General features: G+C 48.6%; 1 protein-coding gene across 2 annotated transcripts in view; it reads left to right on the top strand.

The window, feature by feature from the left end:
• Positions 1-26,495, top strand: part of VPS41 (VPS41 subunit of HOPS complex) — a 661,741-nt gene that overhangs the window by 540,547 nt on the left and 94,699 nt on the right. For both annotated transcript variants that reach the window (XM_063922529.1, XM_063922530.1), the window contains exon 22: positions 22,337-22,474. In XM_063922529.1, the coding sequence (XP_063778599.1) occupies positions 22,337-22,474 (138 nt within the window). The remainder of the gene's footprint in view (positions 1-22,336; positions 22,475-26,495) is intronic.

Below are 26,495 nucleotides of genomic sequence, written 5' to 3'. Positions count from 1 at the left end.
TAAACACACACACACACACACACACATAATTTAATTTTATATACTGTATATAGATGTGTGTGTGTGTGTGTGTGTGTGTGTGTGTGTGTGTGTGTGTGTGTGTGTGGCACCTAAATTAAACCCTAGCTTTAAAAATCAAGCCCCCCCCCCCCCCCCCCTTGCAATGCCAGTTTTCTTTAGGTGCCTCTAGAGTAGGGCACATTTTAGTAGGGCTGTTTTATTTGAAGTTGTTATCTATCTATCTATCTATCTATCTATATATATATATATATATATATATATATATATTCAGTAGCTAGGTACTGTGCACCAAGCTTTCAGTGGGATAAACAAAACTAGAAAGTCCCACCTTTAAGGAGGGACTGGGGACTTTGGGATGAGAGTTCAGGAGCCAGAGCAATTCACTGACAAATATAGAAAACTGCATACCAGGCGTGTGGAGCTGGAGCAGGGACCAGCTGCTGGAAGGCTGTTATCTCTGTTTTTGGGCATAGTAGAAACAAGGTGCAAGTGTCCACCAAAAGGGAAGAGTCCCAGCTTTTGGAATGTATACTCAGAAAAACTTAGTCAGACAGAACCCGAGGTATCTGGCTGGGAAGAGCAATTAACAGGTCTGGATGGGGACTACTGCTTTGAACTCGGATATCTCCGGTTCCCCAGTGCCGATTTTCAAAAGTCTGGTCCGTCTGGAAAAAGGGGACCCTCTGCTATCAGCATAGGGCCCTTATACTCCTGGGAAACTGCCTGCCCACTGAGCCTATACGAAAAGACTGTCCTGCTTACTTACAGCAGCACAGTGTGGGTGTAGCGGCTGTCAAAGCTTAGGCTTGCTGTGCCTACAGGAGGTGCATTGTGGTGGGGACCCTCCACAGAACTCTGGTCTCTACTAAGACCACCAGGACCCAGGGACAGTGCTCGCTCTCACCCTTATAGAGGGTGCAGGAGTGGCCACGCTGTCCTGGATGATGACACCATCTTTCCTGGTCTGTTGCACATGGCGGCTCCCTGGAGTGAGTGCGCAGTCATGGGTAGCCAGCTGATCGTATATCCCAGGCTTTCACCTTACAAGAACACGAGTAGCACTTCAGCAGAGAGTGAATGCACTGAGTGGGGAAGCGAAGCCTGGTGCTGCTGGCCTCCCCTCCACATTTTAGCCGAAGTGGTATAGTCCTGGTTACTGCTTACCACTTCACATGCAAGAATGAGGGCTGTGCTCCCGGGGCTCCTCTCATCTACCAGGTACCAGCCAGTCACGCACAAGCATTAAGGGATGCTGTGTCAGCCATAGTGCAACCTGACTTACAGATGTCTCACCTACTCTCTTGTCAATGCAAACCCTACTGAACTTAATCACCAGCAGGCGTTTAGTACCTAGTCTGTCGGTCTTGTTGTGCAAATATTTGTTGCACACTCAGCCTAATTCAGACCTGATAGTAGCCCTGCAGGGCTGCGATCAGGCACACTGACATGTGGGGGGATGCACAGCACAGTGCTTTTGCACTTCAGGAGTAGCTCCCGGCCAGCGCAGCTTCTGAGTGCTGGCCGGGAGCTACTCGTCGCTGCCCGGGTCGCAGCGGCTGCGTGTGACGTCACACAGCCGCTGCGGCCCTGCCCCCCCGCACGGTCCGGACACACCTGTGTTGACCGGACCGCGCCCCCTCCTGCCCAGCGACTGCCTTTGCCTGTCAATCAGGCAGAGGTGATCACTAGGCAATGACAGCCGCCGGCTGTCAGTCATGCGCCGGCGCATGCGCACTTCTGACCTGATCGCTGTGATACGATGAATGGCAGCGTGCGATCAGGTCAGAATGATCCCCACTATCTTCTCCACCTGGGTGATAATTCCATACACCAGGTTCCACTAATAAGCTATTTCTGTAGAAAATGCTTCCAAGCTGAACGTGACGCTCAGCATCTCCTTTTGTTTTTTTGATCACATCAATCTCTCCTTTGGTGGCTGTTTTGTGGTCGTTTCACACTGTGACTACTGACGCAAGGCTTTGAACATATGGTGCAGTGACATTCCTTCTTTGCCACCAACACCTCTAGCCTTCATCATAGCGATATTTGCCGATCACTGTGCTCTAGCTCACAGACATCTTTCGATCTCTCTTCAGAGTCCGGTATGTCCTGGCCAAACAGCCACTTTGTATTCGTTCGTTCACCGATATGGTGGTGGTGTATGTACAGTATCTGGAAAGTGCTGCACAGTGTTGGTACAGGCCCAGTCCTTTCTTTTGTAGAGATTTTTGTGCCGTCACTCTCAGCGGTGTTTATACTAGCAGTGGGACTTTACAAAGCCAACTTTATGCTTACACATTGAAGTGGTGGTCTCTCATTCCAGGAATATTCCAACAATCTTTCAAAAGTGGGGACTTTCCACAGGGTAATCTCATGGACTTTTGAAACAACTTCAAAGTTCCACAGTTCTGAGTGGTATCCCGGGACCTGCTGCTTTTCACAGTGCCTACCATGACAGTTCTGTGGGTTTCCCATCTAGTGTATCTGTTTCCACTGAAACCCAATGTGTTACCTCCAGTAATCCAGCTGAACAGAGTTCAACGGAAGATTGTAATACTGGTGGCTCCAGGCTGGCAATGCAGGTTGTGGTATGCCGACATTTGTCGGCAGGTCCTGAGTAGCATCTTCTTTCCTACGCGTGGACCTTCGTTGGTTGGCTGTAACAGCCTGGTATTTGTAACTGAACTTTTCAAAGCTAAAAGTTGTTCTACCTCTGTAGTCTGTACTATACTGCAAGCCTGGAATCCGATTTCGTCATGCAGTAACCACAGAGTAAAGGCGCTCTGCATCATGTTGTGTGAACAGTTTATTTTCTTGTCGTTTAGGGAGGCTTGGAAGTCAATTTAAAGCTTCGTCCTTTCTAAAGTACAGATTTCATTCCTGTCAATTTATTTCCAACAGCGTTTGGCACTTCTTCTAGAAGTCCGTTCCTTTTTCCGGGGTGTGGGTGTATTCCACTACTCTCATCTGCCAGTAACACCATGGGATCTTTATCTGGTCCTATCAACTCTCCATTTGAACCTTCACATTCAGCAGATTTTTGATTCATTACGGGGAAACCGTCATCCTTACGGCTATTGCCTCAGCCCGGTGTATTACTAAGTTAAGGGTTTAGTCTTGTCCTGTCTTCCGTGATAATAGAGCAGCTCTCTGTATTGTAAGTAGGTTGTAGGCAAAACTTGTTTTGCTTTTTCACTTAAACCAGGAATAGTCTTTTCTCTTACATCCTAGAGGATGCTGGGGTCCACATTAGTACCATGGGGTATAGACGGGTCCACTAGGAGCCACTGGCACATTAAGAGTTTGAGAGTGTGGGCTGGCTCCTCCCTCTATGCCCCTCCTACCAGACTCAGTTTAGAAAATGTGCCCGGAGGAGCCGGTCGCAGCTAGGCGTGCTCCTAGAGCTTCTTTAGTGTTATTTTTTTCTAAGAGTTAGTTAGTCACAGGGAGGCTGCTGGCAACAGCCTCCCTGCTATGTGGGATTAAGGGCGGGGGGGGGGGTAATGTCTGCCCTGCAGGGTCTGAGCCACTGTCTCCGCTGACAGGACACTGGGCTCCTGAGGGTGCTGATCGTTAGCCGCTCCAGGCGACCGCTCACTCCTGCAGCATGCCGCCACCCCCTTACAGAGCCAGAAGACTTCGGTGGTGAGTGAGTCACCAGCCCCCCTGGCAAGCGGGGAGCCGGTGTGAAGATGGCAGCAACAGGGTAGGCCGGGGCTCAGCGCCTATACCCTACACTGGCCAGTAAGCCTATCAGGATCCCCGGATTGCTGCCAGAAGAAATCCTCAGGCCAGTATAATAAAATGAAGAGCAGGAAGCAGCGCCATGTTCGGGGGCGGAGCTTCTCCTCAGAGCGGACCCAGCAGCGTTCAGCGCCATTTTCCTGCCTGCAGTTCCTGTACGCAGACACCGACAGGGAGAGCTGTCCCTCCAAGCAACTCCAGCTATCCTGTGCGGTACCAGGGGGTTGTAGAAGCGGAAGTGGGGGAGGCTGTGTAAAGTCTGTGTAGTCTATTAAGGTACACAGATAGCGCTGGTAGTTTTGTTAGTTCTTCCTCAGAAAGCGCTGTGTGTGGATTGGCTCCAATCTCTGTGTCTCTCTGTGGCATACTTGGGGGAAACTGTGTCTGACATTTCCCTGTGTGTGTGGGTGGTTAATATCTCACATTGCCATGTCTAGGGACTCTGTGTCTTATGCTGCAGAAGATGTGTCCTCTCAGGAGGGTTCCATTCCATGTACACAGGATTGTAATGCTTTGTCTCAGATCCCTATTGTTGAGCCTGAGTGGTTAACTTCTATCAAAGGAATGATCTCTCAGAACTCTACTAGGGTAGCTAATACTGAGACTGAAACTCAGGTGTTGAGGAAATCTATGGCAGTTTGGTCAGACTCTGTTCCTATTCCTGCAAAATCCCCTAACATGTTCCCACAGAAACGTGCACTTGTCCAAAGTATGCAAGATGATACGGATACCGATTCTGATACAGCAGACGGTGATGGGGATGTGCTGAGGGGGGCGGCATCCCTTGCTAAGGGCATGCAACTCATGATTAAGGCCATTAGAGATGTGTTAAACATTAATGACACGCCACCTGAGCAGGTTGAGAAGGCTTACTTCACTGACAATAAGAAAGCCTCGCTAACCTTCCCTACGTTTAAAGAATTAAACGCTATGTTTGAAAAATCCTGGGAAAACCCGGAGAAAAAATTCCAGATCCCAAAAAGGGTTCTGCTTGCTTTTTACCCTTCCCTGAGGAGGATAGGAAAAAATGGGAAAACCCACCCATTGTTGACGCATCTGTCTCCAGACTGTCTAAAAAGGTGGTTTACCTGTCCCTGGATCTACAGCGTTAAAAGAACCTGCTGATCGTAAGATTGACACTACGCTCAAATCCATTTACACTGCTTCAGGAGTGGTGTTAAGGCCCACTATTGCCTGTGCATGGATTTCTAAAGCCATAGTAAAGTGGTCAGGCACATTACTACAGAATTTGGATACAATGGATAGAAGTGACATTGAATTGTTTTTATGTAACATACAGGATTCTGTGGGGTTCATGGTGGAATCCAGGAAGTACTTGGGTACGCTGACTGCACGGATATCTTCCATGTCGGTCTCAGCCCGCAGGGGACTCTGGCTACACCAATGGTCTGCAGACGTGGAATCCAGGAGACGTGTGGCGAACCTACCCTACACAGGTCAGGCTCTTTTTGGGGAAGCATTGGATGCGTGGATTTCCACGGCAACCATGGGTAAGTCACCTTTCCTTCTCTCTGCTATACCTTCTACGAAGAAACCATTTTCTTCAGCTGTGTCACAGTCCTTTCGGACCACTAGGAAAAAAAAGTCCAAGCCTCCTACTACTTTCTTTAGAGGTGGTCGTGCAAAATCCAAGAAGCCTGCACCCGCAGGCTCCCAGGACCAGAAACCTGCTCCTGGTTCCTCAAAATCTTCAGCATGACGGTGGACCGCACAGCCTGGAGGACGGGCTGGTGGGTGCGAGACTCAGACGTTTCACACATGTCTGGGTGTCATCCAGCCTGGATTCCTGGGTACAGGATATCGTGTCCCAGGGGTACAGGCTGGAGTTTCAAGAACTCCCGCCTCACCGATTCTTCAAATCAGGCTTGCCAGCTTTGCTGACAGACAGGGCTATCCTGCAGGAAGCCATCCTAAAATTGGAAAAGTCACAGGTCATTGTCCCAGTTCCACCTCATATGCAAAACAGAGGTTATTATTCAAACCTTTTCGTGGTACCGAAACCGAATGGTCAGACCAATTTTGAACTTGAAATCGTTGAACCCTTACCTGAGGGTGTTCAAATTCAAAATGGAGTCTCTCAGAGCAGTGATTTCAGGTCTGCAGGAGGGAGAGTTTCTGGTATCCCTAGATATCAAGGATGCGTACCTCCACATTCCGATTTGGCTGTCGCACCAGGCTTATCTCAGATTTGCACTGCGAGTCACTATCAATTTCAGGCACTGCCATTCGGCTTCTCCACAGCACCGAGGGTGTTCACTAAGGTGATGGCCGAGATGATGGTTCTCCTCTGCAGACAGGGGGTCAACATAATCCCATATCTGGATGATCTGCTGATAAAGGCATCGTCCAGGGAGACGTTGTTGCAGTCGATTGTTCTCACGACTCATCTGCTCAGGGAACACAGTTGGATCCTGAACCTTCCAAAGTCACATTTGGAGCCGACCAAGAGGTTGTCTTTTCTGGGAATGATCCTCGACACGGAAGTGCAGAGGGTGTTTCTGCCAGGCGAAAAAGCGTTGGTGACTCAAACAATGGTCCAGGACATCCTGAAGCCTGCCCGGGTGTCGGTTCATCAGTGCATTCGCCTTCTGGGGAAGGAGGTGGCCTCTTACGAGGCTCTACAGTACGGAAGGTTTCATGCTCGGTCCTTCCAACTGGATCTTCTGGACAAGTGGTCGGGATCTCATCTACACATGCACCAGAGAATACGTCTGTTGCCGAAAGCAAGAATTTCACTCCTCTGGTGGCTGCAACTGCCTCACCTTCTGGAAAGACGCAGGTTCCGGATTCAGGACTGGATACTTCTGACCACGGATGCAAGTCTCTGGGGCTGGGGCGCAGTCACTCAGGGGGAAACCTTCCAAGAAAGGTGGTCAAGCCTGGAATCCAACCTTCCAATAAACATTCTGGAACTAAGAGCCGTCTACAACGGTCCTCTCCAAGCGGCCCATCTTCTGCGAGATCGAGCCATTCAAGTGCAGTCGGACAATGTAACGACGGTGGCTTACATAAACCGACAGGGCGGAACGAAGAGCAGAGCTGCAATGTCAGAGGTAAAAAGAATCATCCTCTGGGCAGAAAAACATGCGTTGGCGCTGTCAGCAGTCTTCATTCCAGGAGTAGACAACTGAGAAGCGGACTTCCTCAGCAGACACGATCTCCTTCCAGGAGAGTGGGGCCTCCAAGTGTTCAAGAAGGTGACATATCTTTGGGGGTACCTCAAATAGATATGATGGCCTCCCGTCTCAACAAGACACTTTGGAGGTATTGTTCCAGGTCAAGGGACCCGCAAGCCGTGGCAGTGGACGCCCTGGTGTCTCCATGGGTGTTCCAGTCGGTGTACGTGTTTCCTCCACTTCCACTCATTCCAAGAGTTCAGGCAAGCCTTATTGCTCCGGACTGGCCAAGGAGGGCTTGGTACGCGGATCTTCTGGGTCTTCTACTGGAAAATCCGAGGCCTCTTCCTCTTTGGGAGGATCTACTGCAACAGGGACCGTTCGCCTATCAAGACTTAGTGCGGCTACATTTGACGGCATGGAGGTTGAACGCCAGATATTAGCTCGGAAGGGCATTCCGAACAAGGTTATTCCTACCCTGATACAGGCTAGGAAAGGAGTAACGTCTAAACATTAACATCGTATTTGGAAAAAATATGTATCTTGGTGTGAGTCCAAGCAGTTTCCTACGGTGGAATTTCAACTGTGACGGTTTCTCCTCTTCCTGCAAGCAGGTGTGGATATGGGCCTGAGGTTGGAGTCCATAAAGGTCCAGATTTTGGCCCTATCCATTTTCTTCCAGAAACTATTGGCTTCCCTCCCTGAGGTTCAGATTTTCTTGAAAGGGGTTCTGCACATCCAGCCTCCCTTTGTACCGCCTACGGCGCCCTGGGATCTTAACGTGGTGTTACAGTTCCTCCAATCGGATTGGTTCGAACCTCTACCGGAGGTTGAGGTCAGGTTTCTCACGTTTGTAAGGCTGTCACTTTGTTGTCCTTAGCTTCTGCTAGACTTGTGACGGAGTTGGGGGCTTTGTCTTGTAAGAGTTCCTACTTGATCTTCCATGAAGATAGAGCTGAGCTTCGGACACGTCCGCAGTTCCTTCCGAAGGTTGTGTCAGCACTTCATATCAACCAGCCTATTGTGGTGCCAGTTGCTACTGACTCCTCAGTTTCATCAAAGTCCTTGGATGTTGTAAGGGCTCTGAAAATGTATGTGAAAAGGACTGCTCGTCACAGAAAATAGGACTCTCTGTTTGTCCTGTATGATCCCAAGAAACTTGGGTGTCCTGCTTCTAAGCAGACAATCTCTCGCTGGATCAGGTTCACTATCCAGCATGCGTATTCTACGGCAGGATTGCCGTGTCCTCCGTCCGTTAAGGCCCACTCTACTCGTAAGGTGGGTTCTTCCTGGGTGGCTGCCCGGGGTGTCTCGGCTTTACATCTTTGCAGAGCGGCTACTTGGTCTGGGTCGAACACATTTGCAAAGTTCTACAAGTTTGATAAACTTTGACCTCTGAGGACCTGAAGTTTGGTCAATCAGTTCTGCAGGAGCCTCCGCGCTCTCCCTCCCATTCTGGGAGCTTTGGTACATCCCCATGGTACTAATGTGGACCCCAGCATCCTCTAGGATGTAAGGGAAAATAGGATTTTAATTACCTACCGGTAAATCCTTTTCTTGTAGTCCGTAGAGGATGCTGGACGCCCGCCCAGCGCTTCGTGATCCTGCAGTGGTTACATAGTTCAGTACTGCTTAGTTCTTGGTTAAGTACTGTTTTGTTACTTGGTTAAGTAATATTGTTCAGTCGTTGCTGATGTTTCAAGCTGGTTAGCTTGGTTTGCCTTGTATCTGTGAGCTGGTGTGAATCTCGCCACTATCTGTGTAATATCCTTCTCTCGAAGATGTCTTCTCAGGCACAGTTTCTAGACTGAGTCTGGTAGGAGGGGCATAGAGGGAGGAGCCAGCCCACACTCTCAAACTCTTAAAGTACCAGTGGCTCCTAGTGGACCCATCTATACCCCATGGTACTAATGTGGACCCCAGCATCCTCTACGGACTACGAGAAAAGGATTTACCGGTAGGTAATTAAAATCCTATTTTTTAGTTTTTCCTTCGGTAACTACCCATGACCTAGAGATTTGGCTCTACTAGACATAGTTCGAGCTCTGAGGATTTACTGAGACAAGACTTCTGTCCGTTGCACGGATTCTCTGTTATTATTTACAATGCACAATGACTCTCTGTCATCACAGGAGCCTACGGTATTCTATTGCAAGGCGACAAGCACCAAACCTGGTGTTTGCACATTCTGCAAGGACAGTCATGACCTCCGGGGCAGCATGACAGAAGGGTTTGGTGGAAAAAGTCTGTTGTGCAGCTCTCTGCTCTTTTGTCAATATGTTTTTACTGTTTTCAGGTTTTTGACTCCGCGACACCCACTTTGGGCGTGCAGTTCTCCGGTCATTCAGCCTGAGCATTTTCTTCCCTGGTGGCGGTTGTGGAACGTCCCATGGTCCAGTGTTCTCCAGCTCTTCCCTGGGGTCGGTTGTGGAATGTCCCATGGTCCAGTGTTCCCCAGCCTTGCTGAAAGAGAAAAGAGTATTTTTGGTCACTTACCATTACATAATTTTCTGAAGCAGGCTGGGGATCACTACGTTCCCCAGTCATGTGAGGGTTTTGGTTCTGACTGTCTTTTCCCTGCTGTTTTGTTTTATTGCACTAGGTTACTTCTATTCATTTCCAGACAATTTTTTTTTTAGAAGTGCTGTCAATACCATCAGGGAGGCGTCTGATTGGCTCCAAATTTATTCTTCGGCAGGACATCGACCCCAGACATACGCCCAATGTAGTTAAGAATAACACAGAGTCCTGAAAGTGATGATATGGCCTCTACTGTAGAGACAGAAGAATTGAGCAAGCCTACATCCACAGGAGATCCATGGTTGGTTCTCCAAGATGTTTGGAACAATCTCCCTGACATTTTCCTTCAAAAACTGTGTGCAAGTGTACCTAGAAGAATGGATGTTGCTTTTGAAGGTCAAGGGTAGTCACACAAAATATTGGTTTGATTTCGATTTCTCTTCTGTTCATTCACTTTGTTAATTTATAAAAATAAACTATGAACACTTCTATTTTTGAAAACATTTTTACTTTTCACACCTGTCAATACTATATATATTATACCTTTGTTTTAAATGTGTTTGGAGGCACAGCTTTCGGTGCCTCCCGGTGTCAATGTAAAAATGGCCGGAAACGGGGGGCGGAGCCAAACATCAGGCAGCAGAATCCTATGAAAAAAAGCCCTATAAGAAGCCCTAAAGAAGTGCCTCAGCCCATATGAAAACACGCCCCTATCACTGAGACTGATGTGATTGGGCAGTGTCGGATTCCGGGGGCGGGGGTGGACACCAAGGTAATGCCCACCCTGTCATCTAAAACTATTTGCATTTATTTTTTATTATTATTTATATTAAATTGTATACGCCCACCCGTCCAGGCGGCACTCACGGGTCTCTTTCAATGCAAACTTCACGGGAGCAGCCCCGCTGCAGTCAACATTTCGATTTATTTCAATCATCTTCAGGATTAGCAAAACACTACAAAATACAAACATTTATAACTCACCCAGTGAATTTACGCCTCCTCCTGCCACCGAGCTCCGGGCGTCTGTCCGCTTCTGATGACGTTACCTCCGGCGACGTGCGCTATCCAACTCACACCAGTCGAAAACTATTGCACAATACTGTATATAGCGATCACACCGCACGGACTCCATATATGGGTGTCTTCCCAACAGCACATTTTATATGACAGAAAAATCACTGTTCTTCTCTAACTTCGGTACTGTACTTTTTGTAACCCTCTACTAATCTTTTTTCCCCTTACTATTCTCTCTTTTTCCTCCTTACTAATGTCTTTTCTCTGACGTCCTAGTGGATGCTGGGTACTCCGTAAGGACCATGGGGAATAGACGGGCTCCGCAGGAGACTGGGCACTCTTAAAAGAAAGATTAGGTACTACATCTGGTGTGCACTGGCTCCTCCCTCTATGCCCCTCCTCCAGACCTCAGTTAGAATCTGTGCCCGGCCAGAGCTGGATGCACCTAGTGGGCTCTCCTGAGCTTACTAAAAAAGAAACTTGTTAGGTTTTTTATTTTCAGTGAGATCTGCTGGCAACAGACTCACTGCTACGAGGGACTGAGGGGAGAGAAGCAAACCTACCTGCTTGCAGCTAGCTTGTGCTTCTAAGGCTACTGGACACCATTAGCTCCAGAGGGATCGAACACAGGGCTCGACCTCGATCGTCCGTTCCCGGAGCCGCGCCGCCGTCCCCCTTGCAGAGCCAGAAGACGGAAGATTCCAGGAGAAAATCGGCGGCTGAAGACTCCGGTCTTCAATAAGGTAGCGCACAGCACTGCAGCTGTGCGCCATTGCTCCCACAGCACACCACACGCTCCGGTCACTGGTGGGTGCAGGGCGCTGGGGGAGGGGCGCCCTGGGCTGCAATATGTATACCTTAGTTGGCAAAATGCACATAATACAGTTTTAAACTGTATATGTGCCTAATCCCCCGCCATAAATATTGTTAAAAAAGCGGGAGAAGCCCGCCGCTGAAGGGGCGGGGCTATCTTCCTCAGCACAGCCAGCGCCATTTTCTCTTCACAGCTCCACTGGAAGGACGCTCCCCAGGCTCTCCCCTGCAGTATACACTACGGAAAGGGTAAAAAAGAGAGGGGGGGCACATAAATTTAGGCGCAAAAGGTGATATAAGCAGCTATTGGGGGGAAAATTCACTTTGTATTAGTGTAAATCCCTCTGTTATATAGCGCTCTGGTGTGTGCTGGCATACTCTCTCTCTGTCTCCCCAAAGGACTTTGTGGGGTCCTGTCCTCAGTCAGAGCATTCCCTGTGTGTGCGGTGTGTCGGTACGGCTGTGTCGACATGTTTGATGAGGACGCTTACGTGGAGGCGGAGCAGGAGCCGATAAGTGTGATGTCGCCCCCTGCGGGGCCGACACCAGAGTGGATGGATATGTGGAAGGTATTCACCGACAGTGTCAACTCCTTGCATAAAAGGTTCGATGACGTAACAGCTTTGGGACAGCCGGCATCTCAGCCCGCGCCTGCCCAAGTGTCTCAGAGGCCATCAGGGGCTCAAAAACGCCCGCTACCTCAGATGGCAGACACAGGTGTCGACACGGAGTCTGACTCCAGTGTCAACGAAGATGAGACAAATGTACAATCCACAAGGGCCATCCGTTGCATGATTTACGGCTATGAAAAATGTGTTGCACATTTCTGACATTAACCCGGTTACCACTAAAAAGGGTATTATGTTTGGGGAGAAAAAGCAGCCAGTGACTTTTCCCCCATCTGATGAATTAAATGAATTGTGTGAAGAAGCGTGGTGTTCCCCAGATAAGAAATTAGTGATTTCTAAGAGGTTACTAATGGCGTACCCTTTCCCGCCAATGGACAGGTTGCGTTGGGAAACATCCCCTAGGGTGGACAAGGCACTCACACGCTTATCAAAAAAGGTGGCACTGCCGTCTCAGGATACGGCCGCCTTAAAGGAGCCTGCAGATAGAAAGCAGGAGGCTATCCTGAAGTCTGTGTATACACACTCAGGTACTATACTGAGACCTGCTATTGCTTCAGCATGGATGTGTAGTGCTGCAGCAGCATGGTCTGATTCCCTGTCAGATAACATTGATTCCCTTGACAGGGATACTATTTTGCTAACCATAGAGCATATTAAAGACGTAGTCTTATATATGAGGGATGCACAGAGGGACATTTGCCGGCTGGCATCTAGAATTAATGCAATGTCCGTTTCTGCCAGGAGAGTATTATGGACTCGGCAGTGGACAGGTGATGCTGATTCTAAAAGGCACATGGAAGTTTTGCCTTATAAGGGTGAGGAATTGTTTGGGGACGGTCTCTCGGACCTCGTATCCACAGCAACAGCTGGGAAGTCGACTTTTTTACCTCAGGTTCCCTCACAGCCTAAGAAAGCACCGTATTATCAAGTACAGTCCTTTCGGCCTCAGAAAGGCAAGCGGGTCAGAGGCGCGTCCTTTCTGCCCAGAGGCAGGGGTAGAGGGAAAAAGCTGCACCAGACAGCCAGTTCCCAGGAACAAAAATCCTCCCCTGCTTCCACTAAGTCCACCGCATGACGCTGGGGCTCCACAGGTGGAGCCAGGTGCGGTGGGGGCCCGTCTCCGGAACTTCAGCGACCAGTGGGTTCGCTCACAGGTGGATCTCTGGGTTCCACAAGTCGTATCTCAGGGATACAAGCTGGAGTTCGAGACGTCTCCCCCTCGCCGTTACCTCAAATCAGCCTTGCCAGCTACTCCCAAGGAAAGGGAGGTAGTACTGGCGGCAATTCACAAGCTGTACCTCCAGCAGGTGATAATCAAAGTTCCTCTCCTTCAACAGGGACGGGGTTACTATTCCACAATGTTTGTGGTACCGAAACCAGACGGTTCGGTGAGACCCATTCTAAATTTGAAATCCATGAACACTTATATAAGGAAGTTCAAGTTCAAAATGGAATCGCTCAGGGCGGTTATTGCAAGCCTGGAAGAGGGGGATTTTATGGTGTCACTGGACATCAAGGATGCTTACCTACATGTCCCCATTTACCCACCTCACCAGGAGTACCTCAGGTTTGTGGTACAGGACTGCCATTACCAATTCCAGACGTTGCCGTTTGGTCTGTCCACGGCACCGAGGGTATTTACCAAGGTAATGGCCGAAATGTTGATACTCCTTCGAAAGAAGGGAGTTATAATTATCCCATACTTGGACGATCTCCTTATAAAGGCAAGGTCCAAGGAGCAGTTGTTGGTCGGAGTAGCACTATCTCAGGAAGTGCTACAACAGCATGGCTGGATTCTGAATATCCCAAAGTCGCAGCTGGTTCCTACGACGCGTCTGCTGTTCTTGGGCATGATTCTGGACACAGAACAGAAGAAGGTGTTTCTCCCGGAGGAGAAGGCCAAGGAGTTGTCATATCTGGTCAGAGACCTCCTGAAATCAAAACAGGTGTCGGTGCATCACTGCATGCGAGTCCTGGGAAAGATGGTAGCTTCTTACGAAGCAATTCCCTTCGGCAGGTTCCATGCAAGGATCTTTCAGTGGGATCTGTTAGACAAGTGGTCCGGATCGCATCTTCAGATGCATCGGCTGATCACCCTGTCCCCGAGGGCCGGGGTGTCTCTGCTGTGGTGGCTGCAGAGTGCTCATCTTCTCGAGGGCCGCAGATTCGGCATTCAGGACTGGGTCCTGGTGACCACGGATGCAAGCCTCCGAGGTTGGGGGGCAGTCACTCAGGGAAGAAACTTCCAAGGACAATGGTCCAGTCAGTAGACTTCCCTACACATAAATATTCTGGAACTAAGGGCCATTTACAATGCCCTAAGTCAAGCAGAACCCCTGCTTCAAAACCAGCCGGTGCTGATTCAGTCAGACAACATCACGGCTGTCGCCCATGTAAACCGACAGGGCGGCACAAGAAGCAGGATGGCGATGGCAGAAGCCACAAGGATTCTCCGATGGGCGGAGAATCACGTGCTAGCACTGTCAGCAGTGTTCATTCCGGGAGTGGACAACTGGGAAGCAGACTTCCTCAGCAGGCACGACCTCCACACGGGAGAGTGGGGACTTCATCCAGAAGTCTTCCAGCTGATTGTAAATCGTTGGGAAAGGCCACAGGTGGACATGATGGCGTCCCGCCTCAACAAAAAGCTAAAAAGATATTGCGCCAGGTCAAGGGACCCTCAGGCAATAGCTGTGGACGCTCTAGTGACACCGTGGGTGTACCAGTCGGTTTATGTGTTCCCTCCTCTTCCTCTCATACCAAAGGTACTGAGGATAATAAGAAAGAGAGGAGTAAGAACTATACTCATCGTTCCGGATTGGCCAAGAAGAACTTGGTACCCGGAGCTACAAGTAATGATCTCAGAGGACCCTTGGCCTCTGCCGCTCCGACAGGACCTGCTACAGCAGGGGCCCTGTCTGTTCCAAGACTTACCGCGGCTGCGTTTGACGGCATGGCGGTTGAACGCCGGATCCTAATGGAAAAGGGCATTCCGGTTGAAGTCATTCCTACGCTGATAAAAGCTAGGAAGGATGTGACAGCAAAACATTATCACCGCATATGGTGAAAATATGTTGCTTGGTGTGAGGCCATGAAGGCCCCAACAGAGGAATTTCAGCTGGGTCGATTTCTGCACTTCCTACAGTCAGGAGTGACTATGGGCCTAAAATTGGGATCCATTAAAGTCCAGATTTCGGCCCTGTCTATTTTCTTTCAAAAACAACTGGCTTCACTGACTGAAGTTCAGACGTTTGTTAAGGGAGTGCTGCATATTCAGCCCCCTTTTGTGCCTCCAGTGGCACCTTGGGATCTCAACGTAGTGTTGGATTTCCTAAAATCACATTGGTTTGAGCCACTTCAGACCGTGGAGTTGAAGTATCTCACGTGGAAGGTAGTCATGCTGTTGGCCTTGGCCTCAGCTAGGCGTGTGTCAGAATTGGCGGCTTTGTCCTGTAAAAGCCCATATCTGATTTTCCATATAGACAGGGCAGAATTGAGGACTCGTCCCCAATTTCTCCCAGAGGTGGTATCAGCGTATCATTTGAACCAACCTATTGTGGTGCCTGCGGCTACTCGGGACTTGGAGGATTCCAAGTTGTTGGACGTAGTCCGGGCCCTGAAAATCTATGTTTCCAGGACGGCTGGAGTCAGAAAAACTGACTCGCTGTTTATCCTGCATGCACCCAACAAGCTGGGTGCTCCTGCTTCTAAGCAGACTATTGCTCGCTGGATCTGTAGCACGATTCAACTTGCACATTCTGCGGCTGGACTACCGCATCATAAATCAGTAAAAGCCCATTCCACGAGGAAGGTGGGCTCTTATTGGGCGGCTGCCCGAGGTGTCTCGGCTTTACAACTTTGCCGAGCTGCTACTTGGTCGGGATCAAACACTTTTGCAAAATTCTACAAGTTTGATACCCTGGCTGAGGAGGACCTTCAGTTTGCTCATTCGGTGCTGCAGAGTCATCCGCACTCTCCCGCCCGTTTGGGAGCTTTGGTATAATCCCCATGGTCCTTACGGAGTACCCAGCATCCACTAGGACGTCAGAGAAAATAAGAATTTACTCACCGGTAATTCTATTTCTCGTAGTCCGTAGTGGATGCTGGGAGCCCGTCCCAAGTGCGGACTTTCTGCAATACTTGTATATAGTTATTGCTTAACTATAGGGTTATTGTTCTGAGCCATCTGTTGAATGAGGCTCAGTTGTCGTTCATACTGTTAACTGGGTATAGTTATCACAAGTTGTACGGTGTGATTGGTGTGGCTGGTATGAGTCTTACCCTGGATTCCAAATCCTTTCCTAGTAATGTCAGCTCTTCCGGGCACAGTTTCCCTAACTGAGGTCTGGAGGAGGGGCATAGAGGGAGGAGCCAGTGCACACCAGATGTAGTACCTAATCTTTCTTTTAAGAGTGCCCAGTCTCCTGCTGAGCCCGTCTATTCCCCATGGTCCTTACGGAGTACCCAGCATCCACTACGGACTACGAGAAATAGAATTACCGGTGAGTAAATTCTTATTTTTTCCCCTACCGTTCTCAGTTGTCCCCTTTTATTCTCTCTTTACCCCCCACTGTTTGTGTTTTTTCCCCTTACTGTTCTCTCTTGTCTAGGGTGGCCAATCCCGGGTATAGGGATTGAAAAATGGTCAATCCCGTCCCCCATATCCAGTACCACCTCTCCCCACCCGCCCCGCCCTGCCCGCACACATACTGTAACTCACCTAACTGCTGGGGCAGCTGGGCGGGAATCTTCATTCAGCTTCGCAGTTGATGAAGGCCGGCATTCCATCGGCCTCGGCGGCGGGTGATGGGCTGGTGACTGCGCAGGGTGACACCAGAGGTCACGCTCAATGCTGCCCGGCATTAAAGGGCCATCTGATCCCGCAATCCCCAGGATTGGAGTTTCCAATCCCGGGATTGAAACTTGGATGATTTTTGGCCTAGATCCCGCCCATCCCGATCCAGGGATTGGCCACCCTACTCTTGTTCTCCTATCATTGTCTCTTGTACTCTTACCATTCTCTCTTGTCTCCCTACTGCAGGAATAGTCAACATTTGGCTCTCCAGCTGCTTTGGAACTAAACATCCCAGCACGCCCTCCCCAGTTTTGTTGTTAGGGCATGCTAAAATTGTGTCAGGGCATGCTGAGATGCGTAGTTCGACAGCAACCGGAAGGCTGCATGTTTAATTCCACTGCCCAATCATTTTCTCTTATCCATCTACGGTTCTCTCTTGTCACCTTTCCATTTTTGTTCTCCTCTTACTGTTTTCTCACCTCTCTTCTCCGTTCTCTCCTCTACCCCTCGCATTCTCTATTTTATCCTTGCCATTCTCTCTCCATTACATGCGGACAGAAATAAATGCCTTTAGTCTGTGTAGGTGACAAGTCCATTTTTTAAGAATAATATTTGCTGTGGATTTGCCAGGAGTTGTTATTTTCATGTCGCAATTACATAAAGAAGACTATCTCAACCTAACTCGCTTTTACTTATTCCACACCATTGATCCATGCTGGTTTCTGTCTAAACATGATTTGTGTCTCCTAGCTTGCAGATTATTTTTCATTGACAGACCTGTAGTATGAACATGTTTTGCAGTAATAATAAACTGTAGTTCCCTACAATACAATGTTTCATTTAAGTTCAAGATATTCAATTTTAACCACCAAAGCTCATAGTACATCACAACTGCTTATTTCCGTTAATGAAAAGTTATTTTTATATTATTTTTGTTTTTAATACTTGGTAAGATTTGCGTTTACAATTACTTTGTTCCAATTGGCAAAATAAGTTTGAATACGGCAATGATGTAACCAGAGGCGTAACTAAGGGGGGTCGAGCAGAGGGGGGCGCCGCCGGCCAGGGCATCATGCCCACCTGCCCCCTGCTATTGCTCTGCCCCGGTCCCGCTGCAATGTGAGGGGAGGAGAGCACAGCGTCTCTCCTGCCTCTCAATGTGCTCAGTGTGAGTGTCTGTCTGGTCTCCGGCGGCGTTAGCCAATCAGAGCTTGCAGACCGGCTTCTGATTGGCTGCCGGTCCCGGAGCTCTAATTGGCTAACAAACCGGCGCCACATTTAAGATAGCCGCCGCTGGAGACCGTACTTCATGGAGCGCTGAGGGGCAGGAGAGGTGCTGCGCTGCGCTGCACTCTCCTCCCCTCACATAGCAGAGGCCAGCGGCAGCGGTGAGATTGAGCAGGGATCCAGGTTGATGTAAGCAGCAGCCAGCAGGGGGGGGGGGGGGGAGTCATGTACTGTATCTGGTACTTTGTGGCAATGTGTATCTGGCACTGTGGGGCAATATGTATCTGGCAATGTGCATCTGGCACTGTGGGGTAATATGCATCTGGCACTGTGGGGCAATTGTGTACCTGGGGATCCGGTCTGAAGATCGACAGTGTCTAGGTCGACAATGTTTAGGTCGACCACTATAGGTCGACAGTCACTAGGTCGACATGGATGGAAGGTCGACAGGGTTTCTAGGTCGACATGTGCTAGGTCGACATGTCTAAAGGTCGACATGAGTTTTTCACATTTTTTTTCTTTTTTTGAATTTTTTCATACTTAACGATCCACGTGGACTACGATTGGAACGGTAAAGTGTGCCAAGCGATAGCGGAGCGAAGGCACTATGCCCGAAGCATGGCGAGCGAAGCGAGCCATGCGAGGGGACGCGGTGTACTAATTTGGGATCCCGGTCACTCTACGAGGAAAACGACACCAAAAAAAAACAAAAATCCTCATGTCGACCTTTAGACCTGTCGACCTAGCACATGTCGACCTTCCATCCATGTCGACCTAGTGACTGTCGACCTATAGTGGTCGACCTGAAAATTGTCGACCTAGACACTGTCGATTTGATGAACCACACCCGTGTACCTGGCACTGTGTACTGTGTAAAAAGGGGACTCAACGTGCATACTGTGTAAAAAGGGGACTCTGCATGCGTACTGTGTAAAAAGGGGACTCTGCGTGCGTACTGTGTAAAAAGGGGACTCTGCGTGCGTACTGTGCATAAATTGAATGAAAGTGTGCTGAGAGACGACACAAGGGGTAGGTGATAGTGTGCTGAGAGGCGACACAGGGGGTAGGTGATAGTCTTGTTGGCACGCCCCATTTTCAGTGGCCATGCCTCTTCTGGTATTTGACCACACCCATTCTTGTGCATGGCCACGCTCATTTTCTCACATCGCTTCGAAGGCGCGCGCATACATCATTTTCTGTTTTTTTTGTTTTGTTTTGTTTGTTTTTTTGGAGGAGGGGGTGCCAGTCTTCTTCTTGCCCTGGGCTCTGAAAACCCTAGTTACGCCTCTGGATGTAACCTTACATAAAACCTGCATTTGTATTAATTGTGGTTGCTAGGAAACCTTGTGAGCACATATAGGCCCTCATTCCGAGTTGTTCGCTCGCTAGCTACTTTTAGCAGAAATGTACACACAAAGCCGCCGCCCTCTGTGACTGTATCTTAGCATAGCAGAATTGCTAACGAAAGATTAGCAATTCTGCTATTATTAGCAGAATTGCTAACGAAAGCAATTTCCTTGCAGTTTCTGAGTAGCTCCAGACCTACTCCTAGATTGCGATCACCTCAGTCCGTTTAGTTCTGGTTTGACGTCACAAACATGCCCAGCGTCCGACCAGCCACTCCTCCATTTCTCCAGCCACTCCTGCGTTTTTACCTGGCACGCCTGCGTTTTTTAGCACACTCCCTGAAAACGTCCAGTTTCCGCCCAGAAACACCCACTTCCTGTCAATCAGCAGAGCGATTGAAAAGCTTTGTTCGCCCGTGAGTAAAATAGCATAGTTTTGTGTAAATTTGCTTACGCATGCGCAGAACTTCCGAATTTTAGCCTATTAGCAATTCTGCTAAAATTAGCAGCGAGCGAACAACTCGGAATGAGGGCCATAGTCACAAGTTAAAGGAAAAGTATCACTTTCAGGTATGTTTAGATTTCCTCCCATGTGTAGGACTTGACATACTAAAATTATAGACTAGTCAATAGCAGGGGCCGTGCTACCCTCTCAGCAAAGGTATGCAAAGCAGGGAGGTGCTGGCCAGGAGAGGTGGTCTTCCACTGTTGCAGTTGCGCCTGTCAAACTGTATCACAGGCAGCATTCTAAATCCCTGGGAGCTGCCTAAGAAGCGCACCTGTATTCCCAAACGGGGCTCTCAATAGCTGTAGTATCATGGAGCTGCTGCCAGTACAGTGGGCCAGATGTATTAAGCCTGGAGAAGTGATGAAGCAGTGATAAATGGAAGGTGATAATGCACCATCCAATCATTACAGGTTTAAAAAATGAAAGTTAGGAGCTGATTGGCTGATGCGTTATCACTTTCCACTTATCACTTCTCCAGGCTTAATACATCTGCCCCAGTATGCCTGCAGCCTGTCAGGAAGTCTGGTCCTTACTGAGAAGAGCTAGTGGCTGCTGTTGCTGGTCAGTTAGTGCCAGATACAGGAGCAGGAAACAATTAGCCACAGATGGAGGGTAAAACTGGAGGAGGAGCGGAGCTGCCAAGAGGAACAAGGGAGGAGAGCAGGTAACTACTAGGGTAGGGACATGCTGCACCTTATAAAGAATGGGGAATGGGGGGAGTCTAGACAAGGAGGGGGGGGGGGACACTAATGCACATACAGACTAGGAAAGGAGGGGGATATACTGCATATACTGACTAGCAGGGGGGTACAATGATAAATATACACTCTAAACATGGCGGAACAGCAGAAGTCTATGGAGGCAGAGAGTGGGAGCTGCTGCACACGGGGCTGAGACAAGTGAGAACAGGTGTTTGTGTGTTATTTACAATGCACATACTCGCAGTTGGCCGGCTACGAGGCAGGCAGCATCTCCATCTCCCCCATCCAGCTGGCAGCCCTTACGGCGTCCATCCAGTCTCCTTCCCATCGTTAGTATAGGTCACAGGCCAGCTCTGCCTGCAATTCTGCCTCATTATCCCATCCCTCATTCACTGCCTTACCAGGTGATGGGAGTGTAGGTGATATTCATTATGTGTAAGGGGCACTACTGCGGGCGTTGTGTCTAAGCAGCACTGCTGTGGGCATTGTGTGTAATGAGCACTACTGTGGGCATTGTGTGTAATGAGCACTACTGTGGGCATTGTGTGTAAAGAGCACTGCTGTGGACATTGTGTGTAAAGAGCACTACTGCAGGCATTGTGTGTATGGAGCACTACTGCGGGCACTGTGTGTAAGGAGCACTACTGTGGGCATTATGTGTAAGGGACACTACTTTGGGCATTATGTATAAGGGGCCCTACTGTGGGTATTACGTGGGTCATTCCGACCCGATCGCATGTGGCACTTCTTCGCAGCTGTGTGATCGGGTCAGATCTGCGCATGCGCGGCAGCTGCATTGCGCAGGCGCGTCGTTGCCCAGCGACAGCCATCGCCGGGCAGAGACGTTGCGAAAGAAAGCGGTCGCAGCGGCGACCGCAAGAAGATTGACAGGAGGAAAGCGTTCCGGGGCGTCAACTGACCGTTTTCTGGGAGTGGAGCGGCGAACGCAGGTGTGTCCAGGTGTTTGGAGGGCGGATGTCTGACGTCAATTCCGGGACCTGCTTCACTGGATCGATCACACAGGGTAACTGTTACCCTGGTCTAATTCTACACAAAACTTATTTTGCATAGCAGGGCTGCACAAGCGTTCGCAGCCTTGCTATGCAAAAAAGCCCTCCCCCAGAGGCGGCGCCTAGTTGATCACACAGGCAGCAAAAAGTTGCTACGTGCGATTAACTCGGAATGACCCCCTATGTGTCTAAGGGGTACTACTGTCTGAAGTAACATGAATAATTGGCTCTACTGTATGTCGTAATGTGAATAAGGGATACTACTGTGTTGTGTAATGTGAATCAGTGACACTACATTTGGTGTAATGTGAATAAGATTGTGCTACTGTGTGGCCACACCCCTTCCTTTTGAGAGCACACCCCTTTTTGTGGTGTGTGCCTCCGCTGTGCGGTGTCTCCTTTATAAGGAATTCGAAGGCACAAATTTATAGTTTGTAGGGGGGTGTCGAACACCCTAGCACAGACTCTGCCCATTAGTATATTATTATAGTTTATTGTTATTTATTTGTACTTTATAATTAATATTTAATATAGTAAGATTCAGCACTGTTTTCCAAATTCGAAAAAAATTGTAATAGGTAATTCAATATACTAAATTTGCTTACACTATATAACAGCATATGCAGCTGTAAGATATTGTAAATGATAAAAAAAAACAGTACAATCACATATATTTATTTTATGCAAGTGTAGGAGGTGGTACCTTTTTATAACCTTCAGGTGGCGCTACAGCACAGTCAAATCTAATAGCAATAGCAGTAGTTAAATATGTTACATGTCTTCAAAAAAATTGTATTTACAGGTTGTTAATTATATACTGTATGTTTTTAAGAAACAATAAGGATATTTTTTTTTATGTATTTTCCAGTATCTGCACAAACTATTTAAGAGAGACCATCACAAAGGTCAAAAATACCATGAGAAGCAAATCAGCTTATATGCGGAATATGATCGACCAAATCTTTTGCCTTTTCTTCGAGACAGCACTCATTGCCCATTGGAAAAGGTAAGCACAACTGTTCTGTGACTTGCATAACTTAATCTACTGTTCACGCTTCAAGCATTACTTTTGTATTTTGTAACATTAACTCAAAAAAGGACCTGCGTTTTGTGATAGTTGATATTGTTGTGCACTTTCCACCTTACGTTTTTTTTATTGTAGAAATCTGCAATGCCTACCTGTTACTATTTGCTAATTTGACCCTAGTTACAACACTGTTATATGAGTTCATACAATCCACAGTTGTGCTACTCAGGTTATTTGTTTTGTATGTTGCAGTTGGATTCCTTTTGTGTGGTACAAAACAATATATAATGTGATACCAGCAAAATAAAATGATGTAAACATTGCATATCAAGGTGACATGGTAAACCTTGTAAACGTGGGTACACATCGGGCGATGTGCTCGATGAGCGACATCGCCTAGTGTTTCCGCTCCAGGGTCGCCCAACAGCGGGCATACACACAGTGCGATATTACTAACGATGTCGCACAGTGACGTCATACCGCGCCCGACCAGAGCATGCAGTTTTGGATGATGAGTCCAAATTTAGCTGCATGCACGGTCGACACCAAGGGTATTTAACGACCCGCTGGGACGCGTTTCGCTCGACGGCATACACACTTAGTGAAAAAGTAAACAACGTCGCTCAGGAAGGGTCAAAATGAGCGACGTTTACTCTATCACTAAGTGTGTACCCACCTTAAGAGTAAATAATATACACTGAGCAAACAGTTTGCTATAAAAGTTTCCATAAGTTATACAGATTGGTGGGTATCCAGACTCTGGGTCAACACCAATTAGGTCAACACCCATTGGTCGACAGTAACTAGGTCGACACTAGAAATATGTTGACACGGGCATTAGGTCGACATGAACAAGGTCCACATGAAAAAGGTTGACAGATTTTTGTTTTTTTTGTTTTGACTTGTCATATTTTACGATCCACATGGACTACGATTGGGAACGGTAACCTGAGCAAAGCGAGCCATGCAAGGGGACACGATGCACTAATTGGGGTTCCCGGTTTCTTGACGGAGAAAATGACACAAAAAAACAGGAAAATCTCAGGGCGACCTTTTTTCATGTCGACCTTGTTCATGTCAACTTAGTGGCAGTCGACCTATTTCTAGGTCGACCTAATGGGTGTCAACCTAATGGGTGTCGACACTGAGTCCCATACCCGAGTGGTGCGATAAGGAATCCTCTCTGGTAAGGACGGTTCATTTGCTGACCTTTAAACATTGTTTATTTGTATCACCAGATTTGTGTATCTCTTGAGCTTTAACATTTTCTCTAAATATCACTGCTTGTATGTGCAATTCCAGTGATGTACCTACCTCTTTCTGCTTCTCTGCCCTCTATGGTTACTGATACTTTGGCTGTCCATGTTATAATGCTATGTATGAAGTAAAATAGTGCACTTGCAGAACAGCAAAGGTCTTCACCACTCTGTGGGAGGAGTTACACAGAGTGAGATTGTTGTTTGCTAGGTACCTAGTAGCACACTAGTGTGGGCAGTTATTCTCAGCATAACAACGAGTACATTTTATTCTGCATAGCAGGGCCGGCTCCAGGCCTACTAGCACCCCGAGCAAGATTTTTGGAAGCTCCCCACCCACCCACACCCACACACTTTTGGGAAAGTGGCCGTGGCCTTGCAACTATATATTACGTTATCAAACTGTAAATATATATATCATCACACACCCCTCTACACACGCAATTAGCAGCCTTACACATAATGCCCCACATGGTGCCAAATATACATAATGCCCCCAGTATAGTGCCAGGTACACCCAGATCTCACATACACTTTGGTAAATTCACCAAAACCTTCTTTCACCACTTTATCAAACAAACATTGCCTTGGTCCTTCATAGTATTTTATACTAGTAAATTAGAATAATCTAAAATAGACTGCTGATGCAAAAAGATTATCACGATAGGTGGGAAATGTGTAATCATTGTTGGCAAACATTTACCCTCTACAAACACAGCATTACAGATGTGTGGTTTCCAGACCACAGTAAAGTGCTATGAATAAAAATGTTAAACAGTGACATTCACTAAACTCTCCTATACATGGAAGTCATTATATAGGGACATGACAGAGGAGATGGTAGGGACATGACAGAGGGGACAAGGACAGAACAGGGAAATGACAGTGGGGACAAGGACAGAACAGAGGGGACAGGAGGGACAGGACAGAGGTAACGTCAGGGACAGAACAGAGGGGACAAGACAGAGGTAACGGCAGGGACAGGAGGGACAGGATAGAGGTAACGGCAGGGACAGGAGGGATAGGACAGAGGTAAAGGCAGTGACAGAACAGAGTGGGCAGGACAAAGGTAATGGCAGGGACAGGTAAGACGAGACAAGGAAAGGACAGAGGGGACAGGCAGGGCTGAATTAAGCATTTTGGGGGGCACAGAGCACTTAAGATAGGGGGCTTCCCCATCCTGTCATCACCAGGATGTGCCTGTTGTGTTTGTGCCTCTTCCCCTCACATGTGAATGAGATTGCAGCAGCAGCGCAGGTCCTACCTGTGGGAGAAGACCATAGACCTCCTCTCTGGCAGTTTGGGCAACAATTCTGGTCATCTTCAGTCTCCGCCACCAGCAGCTCTCCCAGTAGCCGTGCTGCTGACCGGAGGCTGGAGATTAGCAGAATTGTCCCCGAACAGCAGCAACAGCAGTGGCAGATCTATACTTTTCTATACTTGCAGTTTCAGAGAGAAAGAAGGGTGCCAATAGGGGCCAACAACAAAGGGGAGAGAGAGACCATGGACGGGTGCAAGAAGCAATATGAGAGCTAACTTTAGAAGTTTAAAAAATGATAGAGAGGTGGACAGAGAGGGAGGCAGATAGAGGAGAAATAGGGGGTCAAAGAGGAGAGGGAGAGAGGCAGAGGGGGGCAGAGAGGAGAGGGAAGTAGAGAGGAGAGGGAAGCAGAGAGAGCAGAAATAGGGTGGTCAAAGAGGAGAGGGGAGAGAGTGGTGGGGAGATTGAGTGGGGGAGAAAGGGAGGGTAGAGAGACAGAGGGTGGGGGGCAGAGAGGAGAAGAGAGGATAAAGGCAGGGGCAAAGAGTTGGGACAGAGAGGGGCAGATAAAGGAGAACAGAGAGGGGAGAGACGGTGGCAGAGATAGAGGGGCAGAGAGACGGTGGGGGGCAGAAAGGAGAGAGAAGACAGAGAAATAGAGAGGAGAGAGTAGCAGAGAAAGGGGGGTCAGAGAGCAAGAGGCAAAGAGGGGAGCAGAGTGTAGAGAGAGACAGAGGAGAGAGAGTGCAGAGAGATTACACAAAATCTAACAGTTCATAAACAAAAAATAAATTAAGCCAGACAACGCAGAGCACAGTTGCTGCTACTCTTGATATTAAATTAATGTAAAGAAAGAGAAAAGCAATAAATGTGTCCCTCTGCTATCCCTTTTGCTGACTCCACTGCATGTCATGTAGGTGGGCTGCTTACTAGTGTTGAACCCATCTCCCTCTAATCCTGCTTTGCCCTTTTCTCCTCCTCACTACCCTCACTCAGAGCTGACAGAGGCACACAGACTGGGGCTTGTCGGTGGTGGGTCTCTCCAGTGTGGAGCAGGTGGAGCTCACCCGGAACTTCCTCGCTAGAAGCTCAGACATCACGCCATACCCCCTCTACTACAACATGCTGGCCACTCAGAACCTGTAAAGAGCAGGGCTGCTGTACAGTCTGCCTCCAAGAGTGCCGGGAAGTGCGGAGCTGTGGTGGGGGGTGTCACTGGCCAGATGCAGTCCAGACACTGGCTGCCTGTATCCGGTCGCAGTGCTGCTCATCCCCCTGCCCATAGCGGCAGTATCAAGAGGAAACACTGGCACTGTGGCTATTTTTTACGGGGCAGGGGTGGATGGCTGGAAGGATCCGCCACTGAATGCCAGAGCTAGGTAGGAGCAACTCCGGGCAGGGGGGTCCAGTGATAAAGAAGGGCCCTAGGTTACTGATGCCCATGCCCCCCCCCCCTCTTAATCTGGCTCTGGGGACAGGCACA

Source organism: Pseudophryne corroboree, chromosome 5, assembly GCF_028390025.1.
Source record: "Pseudophryne corroboree isolate aPseCor3 chromosome 5, aPseCor3.hap2, whole genome shotgun sequence".
In the NCBI taxonomy this organism is placed as follows: domain Eukaryota; kingdom Metazoa; phylum Chordata; class Amphibia; order Anura; family Myobatrachidae; genus Pseudophryne; species Pseudophryne corroboree.
Note: the sequence above shows the minus strand (reverse complement) of the source record. Positions and strands in the feature narration are given on the sequence as shown.